Here is a 27938-nt window from a genome sequence, read left to right as displayed (position 1 = left end):
TTTGTTTTCTACTGAAACTGTTATTTGCGATGAAGAACTGCAAACTACTAAGAATGGACAACACTCTCTTCAGTAATCCTTTCAAATCACTAAGACAAAGCTCCCCTTTGGCCAGGCTGTCACCCACTTCCACCGTCTGCACCACACGGGGGCTGCAGTAAGACTCCCTGGCCCAGCAGGCAGGGTGGCACATTTCCAAGATGCAGCAGAAGGAATGGAGACCGCCCAGCCTTCCTCCTTCCCTGGAGGAGGGAGAGACAAGAGCAAATTAACTTAGGTCGGCGACACTCAGGGGCTGGGTGCTCTCTGCCATCAGGTGGGCCCCCGCCCGTGGTCCCAACTACAGATGCCGAGGGAGGAGGGGCTCTGCAAGGAAGACCCCCGGGAAGAAGGCGCCACCTCCCTGAGCTCCCCAGGTGCCTGTTCGAAGGTCTCACGGAGGCTACTCTTCAGGACTCGAAGCCTGCATGGAAGCCATGCTCTCTGGGCCCAACCAGGGTTCAGGGCTGCAGGTGCTGTCAGTCAGTGCTGAGAAGGACCTGGAAATGTCTCCAAGTGACGCGATGAGCGATGGGGTGCCTATCTTGCACCATGAGCAGGGTTTCACCCTTTGGCCCCAAACCATCTGAAGCTTCGGTACCAGGAGGGCAGTTTTGTGGTGCCCTTAGCCTCTGCCTGCCAGGCTTGCCGTGCCCCCATGTCCCGCATGGGCCCAAGGATCACAGACCAAGGCAGCTCCCCACTCACCCACCACCCACGGCCCACCCAGGGAAAGCCAGTGCAACAAGTAAGCAGCAGCACGTGGGCGTCTCAAAATGCTGGAACCAAAAGGTGAGGAAAGTGAGTCCACTTGGGCTCTACTTGTAGCTCTTTCCTGGCAAGTCACACGCATGGTGGTCTCTGGTTTGCACCATGCCCCACCTCTCTGCTATTTCTCTCTGCAAAGCCAAGAGATGCCAGGTCGTCACTCCTTCCTGTCTCCCACTAGGCAGCCTGGTAGAGCCATGGGAGGGCTGCAGGTGGAGGGCTTGCAGGCTTAGTCCCAGGGCCACTTCTCATTTGGTCTCCAGTCTTCTTGGACTCAGAACAGGCCCAACAGAAATGCATGTCTGTGTTGAGTAACTTCAAACAGGACTTTAATTGCAAAAACCTAGAACTGAGAGCCTGAAGGAAGCAGGACGAAGGTGACGTGAACATTCAAGCCCCGCCGCTGCTCTGCTCCCTGCAATTCCTGGTTCTCTCCAGCAGCCCCAAGTATCTGGTCCGAGCAGTCCCATTCCTGCAGTGAGGCCTTGAGCATAATGCAGTCCCCCGTCGAGGGCAGAGGCGGCCAGGACATGGGCGGTGGGCAGGTGGGCAGGATGGATGAAATGCGGTGGCACCAAGCGCCCTGAGGCCAAGCTGGGCTCTCAAAGGCACCCCAGCAAGGGCCAGTAGAGATATCCCCCGAATTTAGGATTTTCAAAGGGACAAGATTTCGAAGTCCTCATCTTCTGAGTCAAAGAATCTTTCCAGTCGCTCTACGTCAGAAGAATCTAGAAGAAATAAGACAAAACCCCATCAGACACCTGCATGGGTTACTCTGAATGTGGGGATGAGACAAACAGCTAGGTGTGCATCAACCACACCTGCTGGCTTGCTTGTGCTGGAGCTAGGCCTGGCCCTGTGGCCAACAGGCAAGGGTGCTTGCTCAGGGTGGTAGGCGGCAAGAGGACATCAGGACTCTTGCCAGCAGAGGTGCAGCCTTCAGGTCTGAGTTGGCCAGGGGCCTCACTGGCAGGGATGGAAGCAGGAAAGAGATGCCAGAAACTTACCAAAAGGAGCAGACACATCGCTCACCAGAGCCTAGGGGCACATGACGGGGCTGAGGGCGAGGGGCTGAAGGCGAGGGCCACCAGTCCCAAGAGGAGTGCCAACCCTGTACCATCTGGGACAGACGGGGCACCTGTCCTGAGTCTCAATGCCAGCACCCTGACCCCACTGTGGTTTCTGTCAGGCAGCAGGCTCCATCCTCCTCCTCAGTGATCTTCACAGAGACAGGGGTCAGCTGGCTCCATCCTCCTCCTCAGTGATCTTCACAGAAATGGGACAGTGGGCTCCATCATCTTTGTCCTCAGTGACTTTCAATACACAGTTCCACAGGCTCATCATGGTCCTCACATTGGTCTTCCCGGGTACAGACGGAGGTGTGAACTGGATGTGCTCACAGCCTCAATGCCAAGTCTCCGTTTTCTGTGTGCCATATGCTCAGTACACTTGGAGGGAGTTGAGGGTCTGTTCGAGGGAGAAGGCCTTTGGGCACAGAATTATGGAGTAGTGGGATGCAAAGCCTGCCAGAGCAGGACTGACTCACACAGTGGATTGCATGGAGAGCTCATGACATTACAAAAAGCCCAGCATATTTTGGATCGTACAGAACCCAGAACCTGTGAGGAACACTCCCAGATCCATGTGCACAGGGCTAGATGACTTCACGTGGGGTAAAGATGAGGGTCAGACTGCTGCTGCTACACTCAGGGCGAGAGGAGGGGGATACTCAGCAGTGTCCCTGATCCCTTGTTGCACATATAAATCACCAAGTGACTGCATCTGGGGTTCATACAAATCTTTTTTTTAATTAAATCTTTATTCAAATTATTACAGTTGTTCCTCTTTTTTCCCCCCATAGCTCCCCTCCACCCGGTTCCCACCCCACCCTCTGCCCTTACCCACCCCCTCTACTGTTCATACAAATCTTTTTATTGATTTTTTTAAAAGATAGACTGATTGATTTGTTGTTCCACTTATTTATGCATTCATTGGTTGATTCTTATATGTGCCCTGACTGGGGAGGATCAAACACGCAACCATGAACATCGATGCTCTAACTAACTGAACTGCCTGGCCAGGGCCCACACAAATCTTGAAGGTCAAAAGTAATGGGATCTGGGGAAAAGCTAGGAGGGGAAGACAGAAGCATCACACAGAACACACCTGAGCAACAAAATAGGCAGCACCCACTTCCACCTGAGATGTGGCCCTGCGGTCTCGGACTCACCTAAGGACAGGTTCAGGACATCAGGGCAGGCCAGGTGGGAAGGCTGCTGCTCCACCAGCTCAAACATGGGCAGGGCACCTCCAAGCAGTGACAGCTGTTAGCAAGACACAGCCATTAGAGGCAGCCTACAGGGGCACAGTATCTCCCCTCAGCTCCCCAATCACTACTGTGATCAGGGAAACACTGACAAGAGCAGACTGAGGCTCTTAACCCTGGGTAGAGATGGGAATCCAACAAGGTGCTTGCCTACCCCATCCTATGGAAACAGCCCTGGAGACAAAAACCATATCTCCCACCACCCTATCAGCATGAGGCTGAGAACTAGAAACTCCATTCTAAAGTTCCTGAACAATGTCAAGTCCCCACATCCTCTAATCACAATGAGACGATGCCAGAAGCAGCAACCATATAAGGGCCACAGGACATTTCACAGTGGTGCCCGTGTGGAGGAACAAGTGGGGAAGCAGGTGCCGAGCCAGAGACCCGTCCACTCAGATAGCAGAGTTGCTACCAATCCCCTTTAAAAATGTATGCCCTAACCGGTTTGGCTCAGTGAACAGAGCGTCGGCTTGCGGACTGAAAGGTCCCAGGTTCGATTCTGGACAAGGGCATGTACTTTGGTTGCAGGCACATCCCCAGAAGAAGGTGTGCAGGAGGCAGCTGATCAATGTTTCTAACTTTCTATCCCTCTCTCTTCCTCTCTGTAAAAAATCAATAAAATATATTTTTAAAAAATAAAAATACACACACACACACACACACACACACACACGTTTGTTTATTTCAGAGAGGAAGGGAGAAGGAGAGAAGTATCAATGATGAGAGAAAATCATTGATCAGCTGCCTCCTGCACGCCCCCACTGGGGACTGAGTCCGAAACCCAGGCATGTATCCTGACCAGGAATTAAACTGTGACCTCCTAGTTCACAGGATGACGCTTAACCACTGAGCCACACCCACCATGCGCTACCAACCTTTTTTACTTGCTGGCACCAGTCATTAAAGTCATCCTCAGTCTTACAGAAAAAACCCTGAAAGGAAAAACAGTGGTAAGCAGAAAGCAGCATAAGTGGACACCATGTTGAACTTGGCCACAGAGTGACCTAAGAGGCCAGATTTCCATTCCCAGTGCCACTGCAGGGACCTTGGGGCACCTCCCACCATCCTCACTTCTCCAGCCTCTGCCCCTCTCCATAGTCTCCGTCCTCGGCTCGACCCTTTGCCCTCTGCCCTGACTGTCCCAGATCATGGTGTTTTTTAAGGCCTTAGAATGAAGCAGGTATAATTACATGGCAGAGCACACAGGTCTCTTCCCCTGTGCCCCTGAACAGGGGCTAGGTTGGTGGGTTTGAGACTTGGCCTCAACCTGCATCTCCTAAGTAGCTCAGCAGCAAAGGCCATGCAGGGCCCAAGTGCCCATAAGCTCCCACATTCACAGGGGACAATGGGATAGAGTGGGGAACGTACCACAGCAATGGATGGGTCTAGCTCCCCGATGCTCATTCTGCTCGGGGGGTGCTGGCAGTGGAAACTTTCATCTGGGATCAAGAAGCTGTCAGTAAACTCCACAGCTGGCTGTGTCGTGTGGGGGTCCAAGTAGATGAGCTCCTCACCTGGGCAAGACGACATGAAAGTCAGCAGAGGGGGTGTCAACGGGGGTCCTGTTTCAGACCTGCCACACCACAACCGTCACCTGGACAAGCCAGGTTGGGAAAGACAGCACGTAGATGGGGTGGGGACATGCTGCTTTTCTACTGGTGGCCCTGGGTCAAGCCACCTCTAGGTGTGGGGGGCCAGCATTGTTCCACAGGGCTGCCCTGAAGATCACTGCCCCTCATCTTCCGGCCAACTGGGGCATCACGTGGGACTCCCCACTCACCCACATAGCCGATGAAGTAGTGGGCACTGTTGGGCTTCCCTCCAATCACTCCCAGGGACTGAGGCATCATGAAACAGCCCTGCAGGAGGGAGGAAAGGTGGACTGCTGAGCAGGTGCAAGCAGGAGGCCTGCACCCCTGAACAAGAGGCCCAAGGAGGAGAATGAACCCCCAAGAGCTTAGGAAACAGTTGAAGAAACACGTGCTGTGGGCTCAGGGGCTCTGTGCAGGGGATGGGCTTGAGGAAGGTGGACGTGCGGGCCGTGGCAGGAGGGTTAGGCAAGAGTCAGCGGGTGTCAAAAAGGGCACACAGGCACGTAGAGGCGGCCTGCATACCAAGGCTGGGTGGAGACAGGAGGCCACTGGAACCACCAAGTCAGCAGGAGGAGCAAGGCTAGGGAAGAGCGCAGGGGCCAGTGGGAAGGGCAGCCCAAACTGCCCAGGTAGAGGTCAGGAGTCCACAGGGTGGTCAGAGGGCTGGAGGATGGGGCCAAGATGGTGACACGGAAGGGTTTTAATGCAAAACAGTATTTCAATTCTCCCACTGGCCAGTGAGAGGACAGACCCAGCACAGACCCACCTTCAGTGTCTCCACGTAGGCCTCATTGATGTCTGTGAGGCCCAGGCGCAGGGGGATGAGAAGCACCAGGGGTCGCCACAGGGATGGCCTGTTGGTGACCTCGGCTCCCACAGGGAGTCCATTACAGTGCCCTTCAGAGTCTGCAGGAAATGCAGTGGCCTCCGCACATGGAAGGCTGCTCCTGCATAACCTTCCTGAAAAATGGAGATGTGCTCTTATGGGCTAAGTAGGTACAACTGCACTCAAAAGAAACAGGTACATAAATGGTATATGAAACACAACTCAAACTTGAGAAATAAAGCGTAAGACCAACCCTGCTGTACACAGAGAAAAAAGAACCAAACATTTTCTATGTGTTCAATTAAACATTTTTATTGTGAAATAAAGCATGCACAGAAAATAGTGCAGGAACACGTGTGTGCACCTTTGAGAGCCACCCTTAAACAGGCACCATGTAGCCACCAGCCTGGCCAATGGAGCACTGACCAAGTCCCCAAACACCTGTGACCCCACCCCCAGCAAGAACACTAAGGAACTGCTCTCCTTTTAAATGTTTAGGCAACTTCTAAGTGCACTGGGCAATTTTCAACATGAACAAGGGCAGTGGTCGGCAAATCACAGCTCGCGAGCCACATGCGGCTCTTTGGCCCCTTGGGTGTGGCTCTTCCACAAAACACCGACTTCTGCACATGGGCCACGAAGTTTCAACTGCACTGTCCGTGCGCGCCCGCACATGGTATTTTGTGGAAGAGCCACACTCAAGGGGCCAAAGAGCCGCATGTGGCTCACGAGCCGCGGTTTGCCAACCAACAGAACTAGGGGGTTTGGTGTCAAGAAGAGACAGAAACTCCAGCCTGCAGGCACAGAGCTCCAATTTTTGGAATTTCCTAGCCAGTTTGGCTCAGCAGATAGAGCACTGGCCCACAAACTGAAGGGTCCTGGTTTCGATTCCTGGTCAAAGACATGTACCTCAGTTGCAGGCTCAAACCCCAACAACCTGTCACGCTGCGGGAGGCAATCAATTGACGTGTCTCTCTAACATTGATGTTTCTCTCTGTCTCTCCTGCTCCCTTCCACTCTCTAAAAAGTCAATGAAAATATATCGAGTATTAACAACAAAAAGAAACAGACACTCCAGTGGCCTTGAGCACACCCAGCACTCAGTCTAGTTTTTAAATATCTTTCCTGCTGAAAGGAACCAGGATCTGGTTAATGCTAGAAAGGGGTTGCTGAACAATGAAAATGGCAGGAACCAACAGAAGACAGAACCACCTGCAGGGATGCCCACCAGCCAAATCTGGGACAATGACTAATATCCAAAATGGACAACACATTGAATTAAAAAACAATCCATGAATGTACTGACCCTAAAAAAGTTTTTCAAATGTAAATAAGGAGATGGTGGAGGAAAGAAAAGAGGGCTCTTCACAAGAATGCCAACCAACTTGGGAGAAAGGGTTGCCTTAGAGAGATCCCCATGCAGACACCATGTATTATTCCTCAGACCACCCATTAGTCACAGAGAGAGAGATTGCCCTCACCACGTGACCCAGGAAGCATCACTGACCAGGAGCAACCTCCAGCTGTGATGCTGGGACACAGCCATCAGGTAGTGCTCTTCGTCTAGATCAATGGTGAGCAACCCCTGGCACGCGTGCCAAACATGGCACACCAGTTAACTTTTGCTGGCACGCAAAACCCTCTCTTATAATCTTCCATTTACAACTTTTTTCTTAATATCGACTTTTTTCTTTTTCAGATAAATTCAGTGTAGGTGCATCTTAGATAAATAAATAATTTTACATAACAAGTTATCTTAAAGACCATAGACATGGATTGATGAGAGAGGGGAAGAGCAATTTCAATAGTGTTGAAAACGAACTATTGAGGACTTGGAATGCCATTCCAGAAAATTTTTTGTTTAAAAAACTTTGCAAGAGCGTTACTCTCCATGTTTTCATCCACATACGCTTGTGAATCTTTGTTCTCAGTGATGAATTTTGTTACGTCTCGTAATAGGAGTAGCCTGACAGATGAAAGTAGTAGCTCGTGCATATCTCTGAAGGTCACGAAATATAAACCTGATGTAAAATCTGTCATCAGTGATGCAGCAGCAAAAGTCCCACTGATAATATCAGAGTCATAAAGTTTTCTGTTGGACTATCAGTGTACATGTATACATTAAAAAATAAATGTATTTTTCATCATCATATATTGTGTTTTTGTCACTCGAATGAAATTTATTATTTCTTCAAGGTTCTTCATATACGTACACCTTAAGAGATATCAAGTAGGCATAACATGTTCTCAAAAAATTAGGGTTAGCATGCAGAAGAATTTTAAATCAGAGATTTTGCTGGTTTTGGCACGCACTCACAAAAAGGTTGCCCACCCCTGGTAGATGTTTAGTCCAAATGTAACAGTGAGAAAACAATAGATGGAGTGAGGGACATTCTACTGAGCTGACCTGGGTTCTTCAAAAACATCAATGCTGTGAAGAACCAGGAAAAACCAAAAAAGAGGACTTTCTGGATTAAAGGAGAATGAAACGGCCTGGCTCCTGGATCACAGGAGGTTCCAGAGGGTGACAGTGAGGCCAGCAGTTGGGAAGCAGCAGCTCATCTGTGTAGTACCTACTAGCAGAGGACTGGAATCTCAAAGTGAATGGTTGGAAAAAGAAGACTGGGAGTGCGATTTTATCTTTCTTCTTTATCTCTGACTAATCTTTCTGTGATACTGTGATTTATAAGAAATATATACTAGGTCTACATCTTACTGCAGGAAAAGAGCTCTGACCTGAGGAATTTCCTAAGTGACTAGAAGGAACAGATGTTTTGTTATGTTAACAAGACTTGTGAGGTTCCAAGGGTGGGGGCTGCCACAGGAACCAACCCAGATTAAAGGCTGAACTTTCCTGAGGAGCCAAGGGAGCTCCATCAGCAATGGGCAGACTTCATCCATCTCATCTGTGTAATGCAGCCTCCATAAATCCCAGGAGGGGGTTCAGAGAGGTTCTGGGTTGGTGGACCAGTAGAGATGCTAGGAGTGGCACCTGGAGAGGGCAGGGAAGCTCCTCCATCTTGCTGTTCTTGATTCATATCCTTTAGAATAAACTCGTGATCTGTAACATCTTGAGTTTTGTGAGCTGCTGCAACAAATAATCCAACCCGAGGGGGTGGTGGGAACCTCCAATCTATAGCATTGGTCAGAAGCACAGGTGACACCTGGACTTGATATTGGCATCTGAAGTGGGGGAGGAGGGCGGACAGGATGCAATCGTGTAGGACTGAGGCCTTAACTCATGGGGTCTGACACCATCTCCAGGTAGATGGTGTCAGAACTGGGATGAATTGTAGGACACTCAGTTGGTATCAAATTGCTTGGTGGGTAGGTGAAAACCCACACATCAGAACCAGTGTATCTTACCTTCTAATTTCTAAGCAGAGATCTCCTGATTTCTTTCCCTCCCCCTGCAGTAGTTGTCTGGTGATCTGCATGTTTTTGAAAGGGCCAGTTCAGGAAGTTATTAGTTCTATCATTTCTCCCTTAAAATCATCAATCTCTGTATTTGGTGTCATCATACCACTCTTTGGGGGTTTCTTCTGACAATTTTGTTCTTTTCCAACTTCATTTTCACTTTTTACTCTCTGATCACCAGTATGAAGGTGCAGAATTCAGTAAAAGTCAAATTCTGCTATGTAGTCTGTTAACTTGACTTCTTTTGACCCAAAAGCTAAGACAGAGGTTTAAACTTCGAGGTAGCAGAGTTCTGTCTTTTTTCCTATTTATGCTTCATTAGTTTATACAAATGTTTAAAAGAGGTACACTCTGCTACCAGAACCTAGTCTTTGGCACACATCTATTATACTCTGTGTTATGCTGGTTTTGTGTAACTTAGTTTTTACTTATTTGACCTGTCATGGTCTCTTTGTTGACATAAGTTTTGCTTCCCTGCGTTCGAGACTATACTTTGTGATGAGAACATTCTCTTGTTGACTTGATTTCTATTACCAGAACACCAGACATATGAATTGGCTCAGGATGGGGCAGGACCTGTCACAGCTGCACCCTGGGACTCAAGAGCCTGCCTGTGGCCTGTTACGTCACAAGTGTCCTGTTAATAAATGGGTTTTCCTTTGTCCCAGCAACCCATTTGTAATTTTCTAGAGCTCTCCTAACATTTTTTAAAGCTTTTTATGTCCTGTTTTTTGTCTTTTGATCAATGACAACTACTAAGCAATATTATTTGCCTTCCCGACCTCCTGAACCCAGGTCTTTCAGAATTCTGAACATTTTTCTGGTGTTTGGTGGCAGGAAGATGAGGCTGTAGTACCAGTGAACAGCCTTTCTTCTCAGTATTATTATTATTATTATTATTTGGATGCTTATACAAGTTTCTCTTCATTTTTGCAATTTGGAAATGTCACCAGACACATGCATATTTTATACATTCTTGATTTTAAAAATTTAAGGTTAACTCTAAAGGCTCAACTCTTTCATTAAAATATGTATTGATTTTTAGAGAGAAGAAGGGAGAGGGATAGAGAAATAGAAACATCGATGAGAGAAGAATATCATCAACTGGCTGCCTCCTGCACACCCCCTACAAGGGATCAAGCCTGCAACCCGGGCATGTGCCATGACAGGGAATCGAACCAGCAATTTCTTGATTCCTGGGTCAACAATCAACTGCTGAGCCACACCAGCCAGGCTAAAGGCTCAACTCTTCTTCCAGCTCCAATTCCTTTACTCTCACCCTGTCCTTCTCTCCTGCCATTCCAACCCACACGATTATTTCTATTTTGCTCTATTTCTACTTCTGCCATCGGATTATTTGCCCCACAGCTTTTCTGATTATTCTTGTATTAATCGGTTTTCATCCATGTCACCTGTACTTACTGCCAGGTTATCTTTTCCAATCTATTTCTCCCTCAGTTCCATGACTTCCCACAGTCCACTGTGCTTACAAAGGTGTGACTCTTATCAACATTAAACACGGTCAGGGCCTGTTCTGGACGTCCTAGCGGGCCCTTAGGGGGTGGGTGGGTGGGCAGGGAAATCTAAGGAATGAAGTGTCCTCTAACCTGGCACGTTTCCCATAAAATCTGAGCAGGAACGTTGTAAGCAACCTCTATCACCGGAAAGGGACTTATGAGATTTCTGACATCAACAGGCTTTTCTTAGAAACTGGGCACTGTTTCTCCACTTTCTGCTTTGCTGAACCCAAGCCTTCCTCCCCAGCCTGCTGCCCTAGGTAACTCAGCAGCGCACCAGGAAAGCAGCTGACCTGTCTCCATGAAGCCTAGGCTCTCAAAGCTCAAAGGAATCAGGATGAGCCATTTAGAATCACATCACCTCCCCTCACCCCTCACCCCACACCTCACTACACTGTGTTCAGTCCCAGTGTTGTTGCTGGTTGTGTTCTGGTGCTCTTCTTCCTAAATATGGGCACACATCCTCCACTTGTTCCTGTGATGTGCACCCATAACTCCTGATCCGAGGAAGGGAAGGACGATGCAGTGAGACTAGGCCCTGATCTTGGCCAGGTGGCCACACACATCCCACTTGAGAGCCTGTTAACAATGCAGGTCAGACCCTCCCCAGAACCAGATCCACAAGCTCCTGGGATGAGCCCGGGTTCACGTCTCATCTCAGTTCCAGCTTGGCTGCTCTGAATGACCAAGACTCCCAGAAGAGACTGGAGAGGGCCCTCACCAGCATCACCCCCACTCAAGATAGATGGAGGTTCTGGAAAGCCACTTGCCCCCTATCTCTTCCTGGCCACTGCCCTGGAGCAACCAGTCTGTAGTCTGAAGCCAGTGGTTGGACCAGTGACTGCGCCAGACAACTGAGGAGGGTAAAGAACAATCCCCCCAAAAAGAAATTAAGGTGTAACGGAGAATTGAGCAGCCAGACAGTAAGAATTATAACTGGGCACTGTTTCTCCACTTTCTGATTTGCTGAGAAAATGCTTAAGATCCTATGTATTTTCTTTTGGAAAAACAAAAAACACACACACTGGAACCAACTATGTTTACATGTCAACATGAGCTATTTCTGAAAGGTAAAATCAAGTGATTTTCCCCCTTCTTTGCACATTTCCTAAGTTTTCTATGTACCATAAAAATTTCAGGAAATGGAATATGGAGAAAAGGCAAGAGGAAGAACTATACACCCTTCTGCTGTGGTTCCAAGTTAATCCCCTCTCAGAGGAACAGAACTGTTAAGGGATGAGGTATCTACCAGAGGGTTCAGAGCTGCAGAAACCAGTGTTGCTTTTTATTAATAAGTCACATCCCCGGCTTCCCAATCCTATGTTGACAGTGTCCCCGAATGGACCCACTGCCTGGCGGGGAAGCAATACCCCTGTGAGCCGACAGGGACACTTGTGGCCATGCTCTAGACCGGCAGTCATGTGTACAAGACCTGCTTCTAAACATCCACGTCGACCTTCAAATCTGCATACTTGCAAGGATGTAGCTCAAAGTGCTCTCTCTTCCATAAAATTGGATTCAAGGCAACAATCTACATGTGGAACGTCAATAAAATTGGGGTTGAGGCTGCTTTGGGAAATTCATTGGGAATCAGTGCTGCTGAGTAAAAACTTAAGTAGGCACTAAATAAAACAGCTCTATCAGCTTGGGTGCATAATAAAATGTAAACCGCGAAGTCAAAACTCGCTCATGACAGGCTATTTGCCAAACTGAGACCTCATTCTGCTCTAGACCAAACTTGTGTGTGCTCAATTCCGGAGGATCCTTCCAGAAAGGGGCAGAGCTATGTCTCTGCTTTGTGTTACATCTCGGCCTGAGAGGGTGGGGTTAGAAAATCAGTTGTTCCTGCCTTCCTTGGCGGTGCATTATGCACATGAACACCTGCACAAATGCAGCTCAACCCAGCACGCCTCCATTGCACAAAAACCATGGGGGTCCTAAGTAACCCAGCTCTGGAGAGAATCCAGACCCTACCCCTTAGCCTGGTCTTCTCTGTAAGGAAACCTGGGGTCCCCTGGCCTCTGTTTAGGGTGTCCAGCTGTTGTGCAGGACTCATAGTCACTGCCCTCAGGCGAGGCCCGTGAGCCCGGGAGGAATAAGTGCTCAGCTGCTGCTCCCCGAGTCCCGTCAGTCCCAACCCTGCTTTGTTGTCACTTACTGATGTCCTCCATCACCACCGTGTTGTCCATTGCTATGTGGACAGCCAGGGCGCTCCATGTGTCGAAGATAGCAAGTTTCCTATCAGAAAGGGGGAGGACACGCCAATAAGCTTTCACAATTCAAAGATGGTTCAGCCGTGCAGGATACCAAGGGAACAGCGTTTCTCACAGGAGAAAAACCAAGGCTCAGAGATGTCAGTGCCACAGGTGGGAATAAAGCTGAAGCTGGAACCTGTTTCTTCCTCCCAGGATCCAGTGCTCCCTCCCATGACCCCCAGCTGCCCTTTGCAGAGAGGAAGTTCCTGCACAGGAGCCTCTTGGTGATGTCATGTCCTGGCCTAGTTGGCATGTGGAGGTGGGAACCAGATCATGAACCAGGAGTCAGATACCGCAGGCTTTGCCAGCCCCACTTCACTCTGCTCCCTTCAATTCCACCCCAGATGTGCTGAGCTGAGGTTCCCGGTTATAAATGACTGAGGAGTGGTGGCCACAGGATCCTGGCTCTGGAAGAAAGGCACACTGCCACCAGAAGTATATGGGGGTGTGGAGGCATCTGACTTACTCTCAAGTGCAGTGGAGGTGGGCTCCCATGTGAGAGGACCTAATGGGTCTGGGGACACGGAGGGAGGGTTGGGGCACTGGGCTGTCCACACGGAGCCCCTCTTGGGGGAAAGGCCAGATAGGATTCCAACAGAGCACCTGCAGTGCTGCACCAGCCACCTCGCTCCTGTGCTGAGGGCCAGGAGCTGTGCTGAGGATGCAATGACATGTGACAGACAAAGCCCCTAGAGAGGCTGACACGGGGGGAGGGGGCAGCAAGAAATACGTAATCCTATGAGGTAGTAAGTGCCCTAAAGAACAAAGCAGGGGCAGGAGGGGCATAACCAGTGTAGTGCAGGAAGGCCCTGATGCAAAGGGCACAGCACGTGCAAAGAGCCTGAGGTGGTGTGTCCCTCTGAGAAGCAAAAGGTGCCATGTGCCAGGGAGGAGCACAGGGCAGCCAGGCCTGCACCTGCAGCCTTCCTGCATTCACTGGGAAGCCCGGGGTGTGCTGAGCAGAAGAGGGAAGAGTGGCTGACTTATGAATGTGAAGATGACTTCTGCTGTTATTTGAAAAGAGACTCCAGAATGGCAAAGAGAAGACAGACTAACAAGGAGGCAAGAGCCGGGGCTTGGACCAGAGTGAGGACAGTGAAGCGAGACACACTGGTCAGTTAGGACACACTGGATGGGTGTCTTGAGAAAGAAGAGCCAAGTATAATCCCAGTGTCTGGCCTGAGTGCCAGGAAGGAGGGGCTGCCCTCAGTGAAGGAGAAGCAGGCAGGGTAGGGGAAGGTTCAGCTTAGGGTTCAACATGCCACTTGGACATCTACGATGCTGAGTGAAAATCCTGATAGGACAGATTAGCACTGGGGGATGTGACTCTGGGAGTTGAGTATGAGCAGACAACAGCTAAAGCTGGGCATGGACAGTACAGAGAAGCAGCCACAGTCGTGAGACAAGGCCTGCAGGGCTTACAGGTTGGGAGGGCCAGCAACAGATTCTGAGGCGGCAGAGGAACAGAAGGACCAAAGAAAATGGCTCTGTGGCCTGGATTTCCAAAGACAGCAAGTGCCTGAGCCAAGGGTTGCTTGCTGATGGCTGAGTAGGAGCAGAAACTCAGCCTTCAGACATGACAGGTTGATGGTGACCTCGACTGGGGTGTTTCAAGGCAGCAGTGGGGAGGAAAGTGTCAGTGAGTAGTATAAGACAGGAAGCGCTCACACAGACCACGCAGGCCAACCATGCAAACAAACTACACTTTCAAGGCATGCAGCACTGGGCCCGGGACTTTAAAGGACATGTGGGAGGGCTAAGTAATCCAGGGGCCGGGATAAGGAGATGGAGAGACAGTGTCAGGCTTGGGGACCAGCTGGAAGTTGGAAATGTAAGAGAAGAAAGTGTCCTGGAGGATCCCAAGAAACCTGCCGAGGACAGCTGGGTTGAGACGGCAGTCATCCACCACGTGGAGGGAAGAGAAGGGCAATTCCAGGAAGTCACATGGGGGCGCCTGTGGGAGCCTCCCATGGGGGTAGGGAGCAGAGGGGCAGACAGCGAGGCAGCGGGGAGAGGGAAGGCCAAGGCTGGAAACAGGTTTCAGAGAAGGGGGGAGACAGTCAGAACAGAGGAAGAGCCCCACAGAGCCTGTATGGAGGGCCGCCTTCTCACCACAGTATTGTCATTCCCGATCAGTTCCAACTTCCCTGACCATCAGACCACTGTGATGGCTGGATCCACCACTAGACACACAAAAAGGCCCACACTAGTGGGTGCAACCTGGATGAAGGTATTCATTCCGTTAGAAAACAAAATTCCAATTCAAGACCACGTGGATGGTCACCTCTGAGGACCCTCCTTAAGGCTTTGAAGAGTAAGAGACCCCTTATGTCCTTTAGCAACAGGCCTCAGGAGAGTCTGAACACCCCAGGTACATCTATGCATGCCATGTTCCCCAAAGATATGGGAGGGATGGAGCTTGGTACATACTTGAGAACCTGGGCGACTGTGTTGGGCCCGTACCACTGGCCAATAGACTTGCCCTCGCCAACTCCCATTTGCGCTGCAGGAAACAGATCTGATTAGTGACACACACGTATCAACCATCAATATCCCTCCCCCACCTCTTAGAAGAGGCTGGTCCTGGAGTCATGTGGCTGAGGAACACTTAACAGGAAGCCTGGACAGGCACGCCCAAACCTGCCTCCAGCATGAGCTGACGGACACCAGGGCGCTTCATCCAAAACGGATAAACGCTGTCTCAAGGTTTGTCCTTCACTATGAGCCAGGATTCCAGTCCTTCAATGAGGAGTAGGATTAAGAAGTGAAATGACCCACTGAATTCAAAGCTGTATTTTTACTTCCTTCTACACTGAGAACATGATGCTCAGAAGTTGGACTTACTTAAAACACAGGAGCATTCAGACTCCCTCACTGAATCTAATTTTCAGAGATGCTGTGACGAGCAGCCTAGCCCAGGAGCCCACGGTGGTGACAAGCCTCACGCCATACACATCACAATACAACAAAGCTCTTGAGAACCCCGAGACTCACTGCTTAGCTAAACAGCCAAGACATGGGCACCCTGCTCCCACCCACCTATCTGGTGGATAGAGTAGTAACTGTCTTTCCTGTCGATGAATGCGTTGAGGACGTGGAAGTAGCTGTCCGGCTGCCTCTTCCGCTGTGTCCACCTCCAATCTAGTGGAGACAGGTGCAGAAGTGCAGTTTTACCAAATGTGAGAAAGAAGCCTTTACGTTATGCAACACTGAAGACACAGATGGTATCCAAACTGCTTTGAACTGTGATCAAGTTAAAAGCCCTTTCCAAGATTCCAAAAATGCCAACCCATCAACACAAATCCACACAGAAAACAATGGTTTCAGGGGTTTAAAGAGAATTTCTGAAGACAAACATTTATCAGCATTCTTTACAGTCACTTTTAAAAAATCAATGAAAGCCAGTGGATCATTACTGAAGAAGCCCCTGAATCCTCATCTGTGTTTACACAACTGCACCCATAGTCCTGGCTTCCCGAGAACATCATTGTCCCCAGCGTGACTCACCTCGGCCTAAGTGCCGGCACAGTAGGGCCTGGGCGAAGATCATCTGTCCACAGCGGAGCATGCAGCCCCAGCCCGTGTCCGAGGTGGGGCCGGTCCCCCCTGTGGTGGCGCAGAGAGAGCAGACTCCAGTCAGGTCACTCTACACTGCAGGTGTCAGCACCATCTCGGCAACACACAACCTAGCAGGTGGTCATGCCGAGGACCCACTGCTGAGGAGCGAAATGTCCTAACAACCCTCTCAAAGGGGCAAAATATGTGAAAAGTCACAGAGGACAAATGTCTGGAAAACATGGAGACACTGTGCCCATGAGTCATCAGTACCCAGACAGTAGACAGCGGAATAGGAAGGTGGTCGGTGCTGGGAGGGGACAGGTTTCAGAGTCAGCCCTGAAGATATGTGTGCCTTGGGCCCATCCACGTCCCGTCTGCGCAGAGTCTGGTGCGCAGATTCTGACATTGGGCATGTGGTATCACGTACAGTGAGACAGACCTGGACATACAGGAAATGCCCTGGTGTCCTAACCATCAGCAAGGCCTGGATGGCTGGCACTAAACAATCAGACTCTGGAGCCAGACCATGTGGGCTGCAGTCTCACCTCTGAGCCTCATGAACCCTGCCCAGGCACACAGGGACAAAGCCCACCTCTTGGTGCGATCAGAGAAGGTACTCAGCATGGTACCTGTCACTCCCCACTCCACCTCCCATACCAACAAGCTATGTCCAAGGGGCAAAGGGAGGAAACACCACACTGGCCTTTAGAACCTGGACAGCCCACCTCCTCCTCAATGACTGTGTCAAACAGCACAAGGCTCCTCTCTAGCCTGTCCTCTTTCCCTGTGTTCAGACATCTGATCTGCAGAACAGCACTCTCCATACAGCATGCCTCAACTGGCAAGTGGGCAACTGCGCCTCCTGCAACCAGGGCTGAGCAAAACAGCCTCAGGGCAGGTGTGCAACCAGAACAGAGTGCACCTGACAAATCACATCATTAAGTATTAACCTATGGGGACAATGGTCTCATTTCCCCACATTTCAGTGTCCCAATGTCAAGCATTGTGGCTATTTTACGCCCACCTCACTTCTGAAGAACAGAAGAAGCCACATCTTGGAGAGGAACCGAATCAAGACTACGCATTGAGGAGGTGTAGCCTCCTGGCACCAAACCTCTGGTCTCAGGTCTTCTGACTGGCAAAAACCAGGCCAAGCTGGTCCCCAACTTTTGTCCGCCTCCAGGGCACAATGATGAAGAATCATTTTTAATGAAACATACTTTAGTGTCATGGGAAAACATGTCCCATCCACACTGCCCTTCAGCTCTCCCACAACTACGTGTGGAACGTACTAGAGAAGATGATGGGTATAGAACAACGGCCTCCAGCCAGGACCTACAGCCCTGACCCAGGACAAGACTCAAATATATAATCTAACCACAGCCTCTGCAGAATTCACTCCTTCACAGTGCACTGTCTTCTCCGTTTTCATTGCTGATTGGGACTCCTTATCCTGACTTTAAGCCCCAGTAACAAATGGTGATTTACGTTTGGAAACCACCGTCAGAAGCCCTAGGTTTGGAATCTAGCTCTGCCACAACTTGGGGCAAGACTCACCAGCTCACTAACCTGGGGTTGCCTAAGGATTAACACAAAGTGACAAGTACTAGGATATCCAAGTCAACCTACTTATCAATCTGTTTTTCTCCTTCTAAAACATGCACATTGCATCACCACACATTTTGACAGGCAGTACTTACCAATGGCTGGGAAGTTCTTCCTGTATGTAAACCAGAGTCTGGACGCCACATCAGATAAGATCTCGTCCTTTTCTAAAGAATGTTAAAAAGAAGAAAACACACGCACACACAGAGGTGTAAGTACTAAGACAGGTTAGAGAGTTAGCAGATAACTATTATTATCACAAAAAGGATTTGGAGACTGGGCATTAAAAGCACAGTGGGCTCCAACACAGCACATACCTGTGAAAACGCTGTATTTTCTACCCAATATCCAAACAGGCTCCGAGGTCTCCGGGAAATCTTCAAACTCAGCAAATCGGAGAGTGTCATAGGTCAGAGTAGCTATTGAAACCAAAGATACACAATGATCAGATGTACAGGGACATGTAGGGATGAGGTGGTGGGACCTGCCACCCCACTTCCTGAGCCTTTCAGATTCAAAGCCAGAGTCAGTGCCTGCAGAAACGAGGGTGAGAGATCAACTGGGGCCAGATCCAGGGGAGAGAAAGTAAAAACAAAACAAAACAAAACAAACCCTCCTGATTTAAACACTTGTTTTAGACTTAAAATGTTTAAAACCTAAAGGACAAAAGTAAAATGAAACCACACATTTATCTTTGTATGCAAGGGAGGCCAGAAGGTAGAGTAAGCTTTCATAGCCGTCCCAGGCTCAGCAGACGTCACCTGGGAGCACGTGCCAAGGAGCCATGCTGAAGGCAGATGCGTCAGGGGCAAGAAACCAGAGCCACACGTCCCAGACGACTGGAAGTTCCAGTCCACCGCAGATTTCTTGGTGAGGAGCAGTTAGCTGTAGAGGAGCAGGCTGCAAACTCCTGGGTGGGACACTAGGCTCCAGAGAAGTGGAGAGAAGTCCCCTAAAGCCCTAGGTGCCGAAAGGCCTGGAGATCAAGGCCTGGAGCCTGCTTTCACTTTGATGATGATACCAGATGGGCACAACCACCAGCTTCCACTGGCAATGCCCCACTTCCTAAGGAGGTCACTGTGTGCAGAGCATGGTTCTACCTACTGAGCTAACAAGACCTGAACCCCTTCTTATTCTGTGCTGCTTCCACAAGAAACAAGACAGGCCCAGGGTCCCTCCTGTCCACAGAACCATGGCTGAGGAAACTCTGCTTCCGCACAGGTCCCCATACCTGCAATGCCAGGTGTGCGCAGTGTATTCCGGGTGTCCCATCTTTGCAGCTGCTTTGCAGAGAACCCTGAACACACAACTCTCACCTGCTGCCTCTCAAGCTCTCACAGGGCCCAGTCATCACATCCCTCACCTGCAACTTCACAGAAGTCTTTGGGAAATCAATGATATTATGTGAGTTTTTCCTATATCTTTATTTTTTTGACAATAGCTCCATTTTTTGGTAAAAATAACATATACTATTTATAAGAAATCATCTGTAGCCATAGCCAGTGTGACTCAGTTGGTTGGAGAGTCATTCCATACACCAGAAGGTGACAGGCTCAATTCCCAGTTAGGGCACATGCCTAGGTTGCAGGTTCGATCCCAGGTTGGGTGTGTGTGGGAGGCAACAGATTGATGTTTTTCTCTCACACCGATGTTTCTCTTACCCCCTCCTTTCCTCTCTCTAAAATCAATTTTTTAAATGTTAAAAAAAATCATCTGCAGCCTCACACCCAGAAATGACTGTCCTTCCAGAAGTCTTTCTGCACAGACCCTTGAATGAGGCCACAGCACACCTGTGGCTTCCTCATCTTATTCTTCTCAACAAGATGGTCAGTCCCCTAAGTCACAACTCCACCAGTGTCTTGTGTCTCACTGTTCTGAGGCATGCCATAATGAACTCACAGCCCTACTGAGTATGCCTTTTCACACCAGCACCCCGGCCATCGTTCTCTATTGCACACCACCCCCAGAGTGCTGGCTCTGGTGTCTAGTGGCCAGACAATCACAGGCTGCAGGTTCCTGGGGCACTTATGTGACCTCTAGGGTGGAAATTTCCTCACCATAAAATGAGGAACGGACCCTTCCCAGGAGGTGCTCAGGAGGCTTCAGACAGAAGGGCTCCAAGGTCGGCAGTGTCAACAAGAACAAGAACTGCAAGCTTGCCCAGGCGGTGTGGCTCAGTGGTTAAGCATTGACCTATGAACCAGGAGGTCACAGTTCGATTCCCAGTCAGGGCACATGCCTGGGTTACAGGGTCAATCTCCAGTAGGGGGCATGCGGGATGATTCTCTCCCATCATTGATGTTTCTCTCTCTTCCTCTCTCTAAAATCAATTAAAAAAAAAAGAACTGCAGGCTCAAAGGCAAGCACTTTGCTACACCAGAACCTAACCGATGAGCAGCTAAGTCCCCACCACAGGGCCAGGAAAGCAGCACACTGAGCCATCAGATACATAGCCACAGAAGGCCAATGTGCGTGACATAAAGAGTTCTCAGGCCCTAGCCAGTTTGGCTCAGTGGATAGAGCAGCCGTGGGCAAACTACAGCCCACGGGCCGGATCCAGCCTGTTTTAAATGAATAAAACTAAAAAAAAAAAAAGACCATACCCTTTTATGTAATGATGTTTACTTTGAATTTATATTAGTTCACACAAACACTCCATCCATGCTTTTGTTCCGGCCTTCTGGTCCAGTTTAAGAACCCATTGTGGCCCTCGAGTCAAAAAGTTTGCCCACCCCTGGGATAGAGCGTCGGTCTGCAGACTGAAGGGTCCTGGGTTCGATTCCAGTCAAGGGCAGGTATGTAGGTTGCAGGCTCCTCCCTGGCCCTGGCCGGGGCTCGTACAGGAGGCAACCAATTGATGTGTTTCTCTCACATTGATATTTCTCTCTGTCTTTCCCTCTCTCCAAAAATCAATGGAAAAATATCCGTGGGTGAGGAGTAAAAAAAAAAAAAAAAAAAGAGTTCCCAGACTGTCACAAATCCAGACCCAGTTCTGTCTTTTCAGAGTGCCAGGAATCCTGTGCTTTCAGAGCCAACCCTGCTGCCCAGAGGGCCACAGTGTGAAGGTAGGTGCTGGGGCCTCATTCCTCTGCTCTCACATATCTCCTGTGTCCATGCATCCAGTCAATGTCAACCAGGCTGCTTAGTAATGGGAATGCATAATGTAATGTCAAGTTTATTTCTCCTTTTTTTTTTGCATAAGATTATTTGTATCTGTATGTAATTATAAAAACTGAGTTGGGATAAATGAAAAGTCTATCTTCTCAAGGAGCTGAACACATCATGTCTCTGCTCTCTAACCCACCTTTGTATCTTTAGCAATCACTGTCTTCTGTGACCTCTAGGCCTTTATTGATATGTACACTCAAAGCCACAGTTTACTCTCTAGGAAAAAGGATGCCAATGACACCTGATTTCCATAGACTGTCTGATTCTCATTCTGTTGGAGCTGGAACATTCTACTGATGTTTGAGGCCTCCCAGGGTAGCAGCTGTTAACTAAAGATGCTTTCATCTCCTAAAATGCATCTCCTAAACTTTGGGCAAGTAGCTCCACTGTGGATGGTGGCACATGTGCAAGAACCATGATGCTATCGCTGAGTCTGTAGTATCACTCTAGACCAGTGATGGCGAACCTTTTGAGCTCGGCGTGTCAGCATTTTGAAAAACCCTAACTTAACTTTGGTGCTGTGTCACATATAGAAATTTTTTGATATTTGCAACCATAGTAAAACAAAGACATATTTTTGATATTTATTTTATATATTTAAATGCCATTTAACAAAGAAAGATCAACCAAAAAAATGAGTTCGCATGTCACCTTTGACACGCGTATCATAGGTTCGCCATCATTGCTCTAGACAGAGACACTCCTCAGATACCTAGCTTCCCATATGAAGAAAGTGATAAGGAAGGAAAAGGCTCCTTCTGAAAGGGGGTTGACAAGGCCTGGGGCAGCTCTAAAGTTGAGGGGTTTCATCACTGTAGGAGCAAAATGCAAAGCAGGCACATTTCTTAGGTTTATGAGCAACTTTATAGGCAACGAAGCCAACTTCAGAGAGAGGATAGTGAGAGGTGTTTTATTAAAACACATCATCGAGTTTCCTACCATAACTAAGAAAATTATGGGTTGTGTAGCCTCACATTCTTTACTGCCAAACGCCAGTGAGGAGACAAGGCCCTTGCAGGAAATAAACTACCAGGAGGCAACCCCAGCTCCCACCAGCTAAGCAGGAGCCACTCAGCAACAGCATCCATATCTGTGGGGTCCCTAAAGAGGGTCCCATCCCCGACCCCTTGCAATTCACTGCTCCTCCTGTCTATGCAAACACCCAGGCCTCTGATCCTCCCCCAGTTGAACATGTGTGTCACATCTGCCTCTAGAGTTAGACGTTCACGTGTCTCATTGCATGTACCTTCCTCACGACGGGGACCATCAGGGCTCTGTGCCCTGGAGGACAGAACCTGCTGAACATGGTCCCCCAGTGCAGACAGAAGCATGGACACCTTAACCAGTCAGTGACCTTCCTGTGCCTCGATGGTTTTTCTCCCTGGTAAAATGGAACAGCTGAGTTTTCCTCAAGGCTCGTGTGAGGAAAAACAAGTGAATAAGAGTGAAAAGCTATGACCTGTGCTGGGCAACAGTAAGCACATCTCCACGTGGGCCCTCTGGGACTCCCAGAAATGGATGAGACAAAAATAACAGCCTGTGGCCAAACTGAGCTGCAACACCTCATACAATGTAAACAGGAAACCCACCAAGCAGGTGAATTACTTCATTACCACTGAATCCAGATAATACACTATCCTCACAGACAGGACAGGAGCAGAAGCCAGCTGTCTGTGCCACTGCACAAGCTCGTTCCACTATCTGCAAGCTTCCACCCTGGAAAATGAGTGTGAAGAGCCCCAGGACCTGCAGCAATTTCACCCAGAAAAGCAAGTGAAGCACTTCTCATCCTTGAGCAGCCACCAGAAAATCTTAACTGGCGTTGATGGTGGCTCTGCTTCTCTCACTTGCGCTGGAGGACAGGACCAGCCTGTCCTGCCTGACGCCTGAAATGCCACAGGTCGGGCACTCTAGAGCACAACAGAGGCACCTAGACCCCCAAGTCCTGGACCTTCTGAAATCAGATTTTCTAATGGAGAAAGGAGAAATTTTCCAAGTAACATTTACTCCTAATGCTCAACTTCCTAATTTATATGGATATTTGTCTTGTTTTTTGATTTTTAATACATTTTTATTGAGTTCAGAGAGGAAAGGAGAGGGAGAGAGAGATAGAAACATCAATGATGAAAGAGAATCATTGATTGGCTGCCTCCTGCACGCCCCCTACTGGGGTTTGAGCCTGCAACCCAGGCATGTGCCCTTGACGGGAATCGAACCCGGGATTCTTCAATCTATAGGCCAACGCTCTATCCACTGAGTCAAACCCACTAGGGCTAAACATTTGTTTTTTAACAGAGACCACTTGCTAGCTATGGGACACATGACTTAACTTCTCTAAGCCTCAGTCTCCTTTGCCATGAAATGGGGCAAAGCCATCAACTCAGTGGGGACAACACAGACAGGTGCACAGCACCCAGCAGTGGTTTTAAGCACCTCCATTTCTATTGTATTATTTCAGGACTCATGATGACTCTGCTCTCAGACACGCCAGCAGCCACCTGCCTCCCCGAGATGGCCCCCTCATCTCAGTTCTCAGCGGCATTATAGTGTCACCTGTCTTTCTACACAATGTCATATTATTTATGAAGCAGTCCCATACCGTCCAAGTGTAAAGGACTCCAACCTTGAAAAGAAAAGCCAGTCTCCAGACTTCCCCGTTTTGACTTTAATTTGAAATAAGATGGCACGCAGGAGAAGCCAGATGGAGAAGCATCGTCCATCTTATGAAAGAGGCCCTTTGAGAAGTACTTTCCCCATGTGGTCACCTGGGTCCCAGACGCCTGATTTTCCACATCTTTCCTGGGATATCCCTGAGCACACCTGGAACAGGATGCAGAAAGCCCTTTAACAGCATGGTAGCTCCATTAGAAAAAAGTTTCAATTTAATATAATTAATAGGATAGAAAACTAGGGAATTGTGCTCAAGGAATATAACTAACTTCTCTGCACTTAGACCAATCATATTGTCATTCAGATTCAATCAGGGAAAACCACAAAACATTTCACCATTAGATTTCTTTGAGAGCTTATCATGTTTCCAATATATTTCCCCAAAATACTGCTGTATTCTGAAAGATTCTCCGTTATAAATAAAATCAAGTGAAGGGGTCTCCCCTCCTTTAGAAACAAATTAAGAAAATATGTTTGCAAGTAGTTTTGTTTTGTTTTTTTGAATCTCAAATACTTTATATGAAGATGCTGGTGGTTCAGTTCTGAATGAAATGAGGGAGGGAGGGAGACAGGGAAGGAGGGATACAGGGAGGGAGGGAAGGAGGGAACAGAAGAAATGGAAGGGAAGGGATGGGACAGAACCAGGAACTTTAGCACCACCAGGAAACTGGAAAGCACTGCCTCAGTGAACACAGGGGACAGAATGTCCACATTAACCTCACTGCTCTGCCGTGAGCAGCCCTTCTCACTCACAGACACCTTACACCAACAGACCGGATCTGTACTATACACAAGCTCTACAACTGAAATTCTTAAAGCACAGGAATGTGCAAGTTATTAATTCAAGTTGTTCTTCTTCAATTACCAGTCATGTATATGCCAGACACAATATAAAGTCCTGGAGATGCAAGTATAAGACACTGCTCTGTCTTCATAGAATGGACAGTGCAGCCATTTATGTTTTTGTTTTTTTAAATTGATTTCAGAGAGAGGAAGGGAGAGAGGGAGAGACAGAGACGGAAACATCAATGATAAGAATCAATGATCAGCTTCCTCCTGCACGCCCCCTATTGGGGATGGAACCCGCAACCCTGGCATGTGCCCTGACCAGGAATCGAACTGTGACCTCTTAGCTCATGGGTTGACACTCAACTACTGAGCCACACCAGTCAGGCCAGTGTGGCCATTTAAATGCTGGGCCTGGCGTTCCCTGAACCAGGAGTGCGTTTTGATGGACAGTGCTGGAGGCTCAGTGAAGAAGACAGTCAGCCTGGTACCTTCTGGACCGCTAAGCACCTGCAGCCCTGGGCCATCCCCTCCCTGGCTCCTCCTCTTTTCTCCCACACTCAAACCCTCAGTGACCTCACTCAAAGTGGCCTTCCACACGTGTCCCTCTAGACCAGGTCTACTCCCTCAGCTCCAGGCCCATGGATCCAATGTTCCCCAGACGTCACAATATAAATGTCTGATGGTACCCCGTGTACATGTCAACATGTACAAAACTGACTCCCAAGAGTTCCCCACCAGGCAGGATATCCCCAAGTGTTCCCCATCTAGTTTCTGAGCTCAGGCCATACATACACTTCGTCACCATCTTAACTCCTTCCCCTCCATCACCACCCCTCACCACTGCCCATCTGTACACAGAAGGTGTATCATCTCCACCTTCATCTCCACACCAAAATTCAGCCTCCTCTCCCGACCCTGACCCAAACTCCCAGACCTCTTGCCTGGCCCACTGCAAGAGCCTCCTAACTTGTCTGCTGCTGCTCTATCCCTCTGCAGCACAGTCTCAACAGAGCAGCCAGAGTGAGTCTTCTCCAGTCTGGTTACTCCTCAAACCTTCCAGAGTGTCACCATATCCTTCAGGATAAGCATATGCCCAAGTCCTCACCATGACTCAGCGAGGCCCCATGCTGGAGCCCAAGTCGCCTCTCTGCCTCCAGCTTCTGTTTCTCTTAGCCCACTCACTGTGCCCTGGGCACACTGGCCTACTTGCTGCTCCTTGCACGCCACCTGCCCCTCCTTCTCCACTGCTTCTGGGTCTTGGTCAAACTTACCTCTGCCGTGAGACCTTCCCTGGCCATCCTGGCTCCAACTCCAACCCCCCTGCTTGGCCCACATCACTCTTCCACATGACCCATGCCACTGGTGTCACGTCTGGAATGTGAGGAGAGCATGGTTATCATCTATTTTTTTTCACTTCTCTAACCCTAGAACAATGCCCAACACAAACCTTCTGCACAATAATAAACGTGGTTTACTGAATGTATGACTGTGAAAACAAGTAAGAATCTCAGAACACTTGATTAAGGAAGGCAGACTCTGTGAGGACAGAGGGATCAGAGGAAGGTGGGCCATTAATCACCCCTAAAAGGATGTAAGCGTCAGGTCAGAAGAAAGCTCCCCACCACACCCTACAACCGCCACATACGTTTTTATCAGCATCAACACAGGCCTTCAAAGGCAAACACTTTTCCTGCTTTGAAGCAGCCTTGAGTGTCTCATTAGGGTATCATCACATGGCTACTCCTAAGTTTATAATTAAAAAAACAAATCCTCACTAGAGGATATGTTTATTGATTTCAGAGAGACAGGAAGGGAGGGAGAGAGAGACACATTGATGTGAGAGAGAAACACTGACAGCTTGCCCGCCCTCCCCGGCACTTGCCCTAATGGGGATTGAAACCTTTTTTTTTTGGTATATGGGACAATGCTCCAACCAACTGATATACCCAGCCAGGGTGGTTACTCCCAACTTCAACATGATGACTTTCACATTTCAGGTAACGTGACTATTAAACTGTTTTCCACCTAAACCAACTCTCTCATATGACTGACTTTACGTATCGAGCAGCAGTAACTTAAAGTGGACAATTCTATTCCTTCTCTACCCCTTGCCCCAGCTAATAGTACAACAGTGTCTGGTACCTTTTCCTTTGTAATGAACTGGACAAAAAATGTGTGGCTAACAGGCTCCTTTGGGAGTTGGGGCTACTGTTTCCTCCAGCCACCCACCATTTAAGTGAGGAAATGCCACAAATCATTGAAATACTGGCAATACACGTCTATTTTACAGTTTCCAAACGGAGATTTCAGTAAATATATGTTACAGCTGCCAGGAAAAGAAAAACGAAGCAGAGACCATGGGATAGGAGGAATTAACCCAGATGAAAGTCTTCCTTTATTGGGGGTGAGGGGTGAAAGAATTAAAACTATGGAATGGAGAAGAGCGTCCAGGTAAAAACGCTTTCAAGGCTCCTGGACAAAGATACAAAATGCCTTGCCAGCAAAATTTAAGCTGCAGAAGCACAGCGGGCTAGGCGGGAACACCCCACACACAGACGTGTGCGCATACACCCTCCCACCCGACTTGGCATTAGGACCCCGAGAAGTTATGATGTAAAAGATGTCTCCAGTTTCATTTTAAATCACAGAAAAAGTAGTGTATTGGTTACTTTAAAAATGAAAAACCCAAACACGGTGCGTGCGCTGAGAGTGCTGAGCATATTTCTTGCCTCCGGCCCACCGACATAACTTTACAGAAGTTAAAGAGTTTCCACTTCGTAACTCCCAGCGGGGCAGAGGCAACAGCTTCCCACGACCGCCGCTTCGGGACCTACCACCGCCCGCGCCCCTAGCGATGCCCGACCCCGCCCTCCCGCCCCGGGCGCCCCACTGCCCCTTCTCGGCCGAGCCGGCCCTGGGCCTGCCAGGCCGGTCACCGGGCGCTGCGGGCAGGCTGGAGAAGCGCCGAGACCCGCAAACACGGGGCTGTCAGATCCCAGCCGGCCTCCCCACCGACGACGCCCCGCCCGCTCCTCCCGGGGCCGCACCCCGCCCACCCAACTCCGCGCGCCCAGGCCGCGCCGGGAGACTCCCCAGCAGCCGAGGGGCCAGGAGAACGCCGTCCGCGGGTCCCCAACGCCCCAGCAGGTCCTTACCTGCGTCCATCTTCCCTCTCCGGCCGCCGACTGAACACCGCGTCGGTTCTACGGGTCCGCAGCGCGACGCGACGGGCCGCCGCCAGGGCCAATCCGGGGCGCGGGCGGGGCCGGAAGTGCGCGCGGATGTGCGCCGGTTGCCATCTTGACGTACGGAGGAGTCCGGCACGGAGCGTCCTCCTCGTGCGCTCGGCACCACGACGGCCTCCGGCGCGCTCTCCGAGGAGCCCAGCAACGACCCACCGGGGCG

The 27938-nt window shown here is 49.4% G+C and overlaps 1 protein-coding gene across 4 annotated transcripts; it reads right to left on the bottom strand.

The window, feature by feature from the left end:
- Window positions 1-27829, bottom strand: ATG4B (autophagy related 4B cysteine peptidase). Of its 4 annotated transcripts, XM_059703888.1 has the most exons (15): window positions 27689-27781; window positions 25805-25904; window positions 23840-23894; window positions 18224-18325; window positions 18002-18073; window positions 16251-16349; window positions 15783-15884; window positions 15174-15246; window positions 12647-12726; window positions 5495-5688; window positions 4917-4995; window positions 4505-4650; window positions 4012-4068; window positions 3038-3131; window positions 1-1535 (listed from the first exon to the last, which is right to left on the bottom strand). In XM_059703888.1, the coding sequence occupies exons 2-15, from the start codon at window positions 25829-25831 to the stop codon at window positions 1462-1464; spliced, it is 1254 nt and encodes a 417-aa protein (XP_059559871.1). In that variant the 5' UTR covers window positions 25832-25904; window positions 27689-27781; the 3' UTR covers window positions 1-1461. The 4 variants fall into 4 exon arrangements, with proteins under 4 accessions (XP_059559871.1, XP_059559872.1, XP_059559873.1 ...); XM_059703889.1 differs by lacking the exon at window positions 23840-23894; XM_059703890.1 differs by lacking the exons at window positions 23840-23894; window positions 25805-25904 and having other exon boundaries at window positions 27689-27829.
- Between the last annotated feature and the right edge of the window lie 109 nt (window positions 27830-27938).

The sequence above is a fragment of the Myotis daubentonii genome, chromosome 7 (assembly GCF_963259705.1).
Source record: "Myotis daubentonii chromosome 7, mMyoDau2.1, whole genome shotgun sequence".
Lineage (NCBI taxonomy): Eukaryota > Metazoa > Chordata > Mammalia > Chiroptera > Vespertilionidae > Myotis > Myotis daubentonii.
This window is presented reverse-complemented; position numbering and strand designations above follow the sequence as displayed.

What these genes read in the sequence shown, in the direction of transcription:
- ATG4B (XM_059703886.1), bottom strand. Translation starts at nt 23,794, where the DNA reads ATGGACGATGCTTCTCCATCTGGCTTCTCCTGCGTGCCATCTTATTTC. An exon ending in AAAATACAGCGTTTTCACAG is followed by an intron (nt 18,074 to 18,223) that starts GTATGTGCTGTG and finishes AACATTCTTTAG; the next exon opens with AAAAGGACGAGATCTTATCT. An exon ending in ACAGTCGCCCAGGTTCTCAA is followed by an intron (nt 12,727 to 15,173) that starts GTATGTACCAAG and finishes CCTTTCTGATAG; the next exon opens with GAAACTTGCTATCTTCGACA.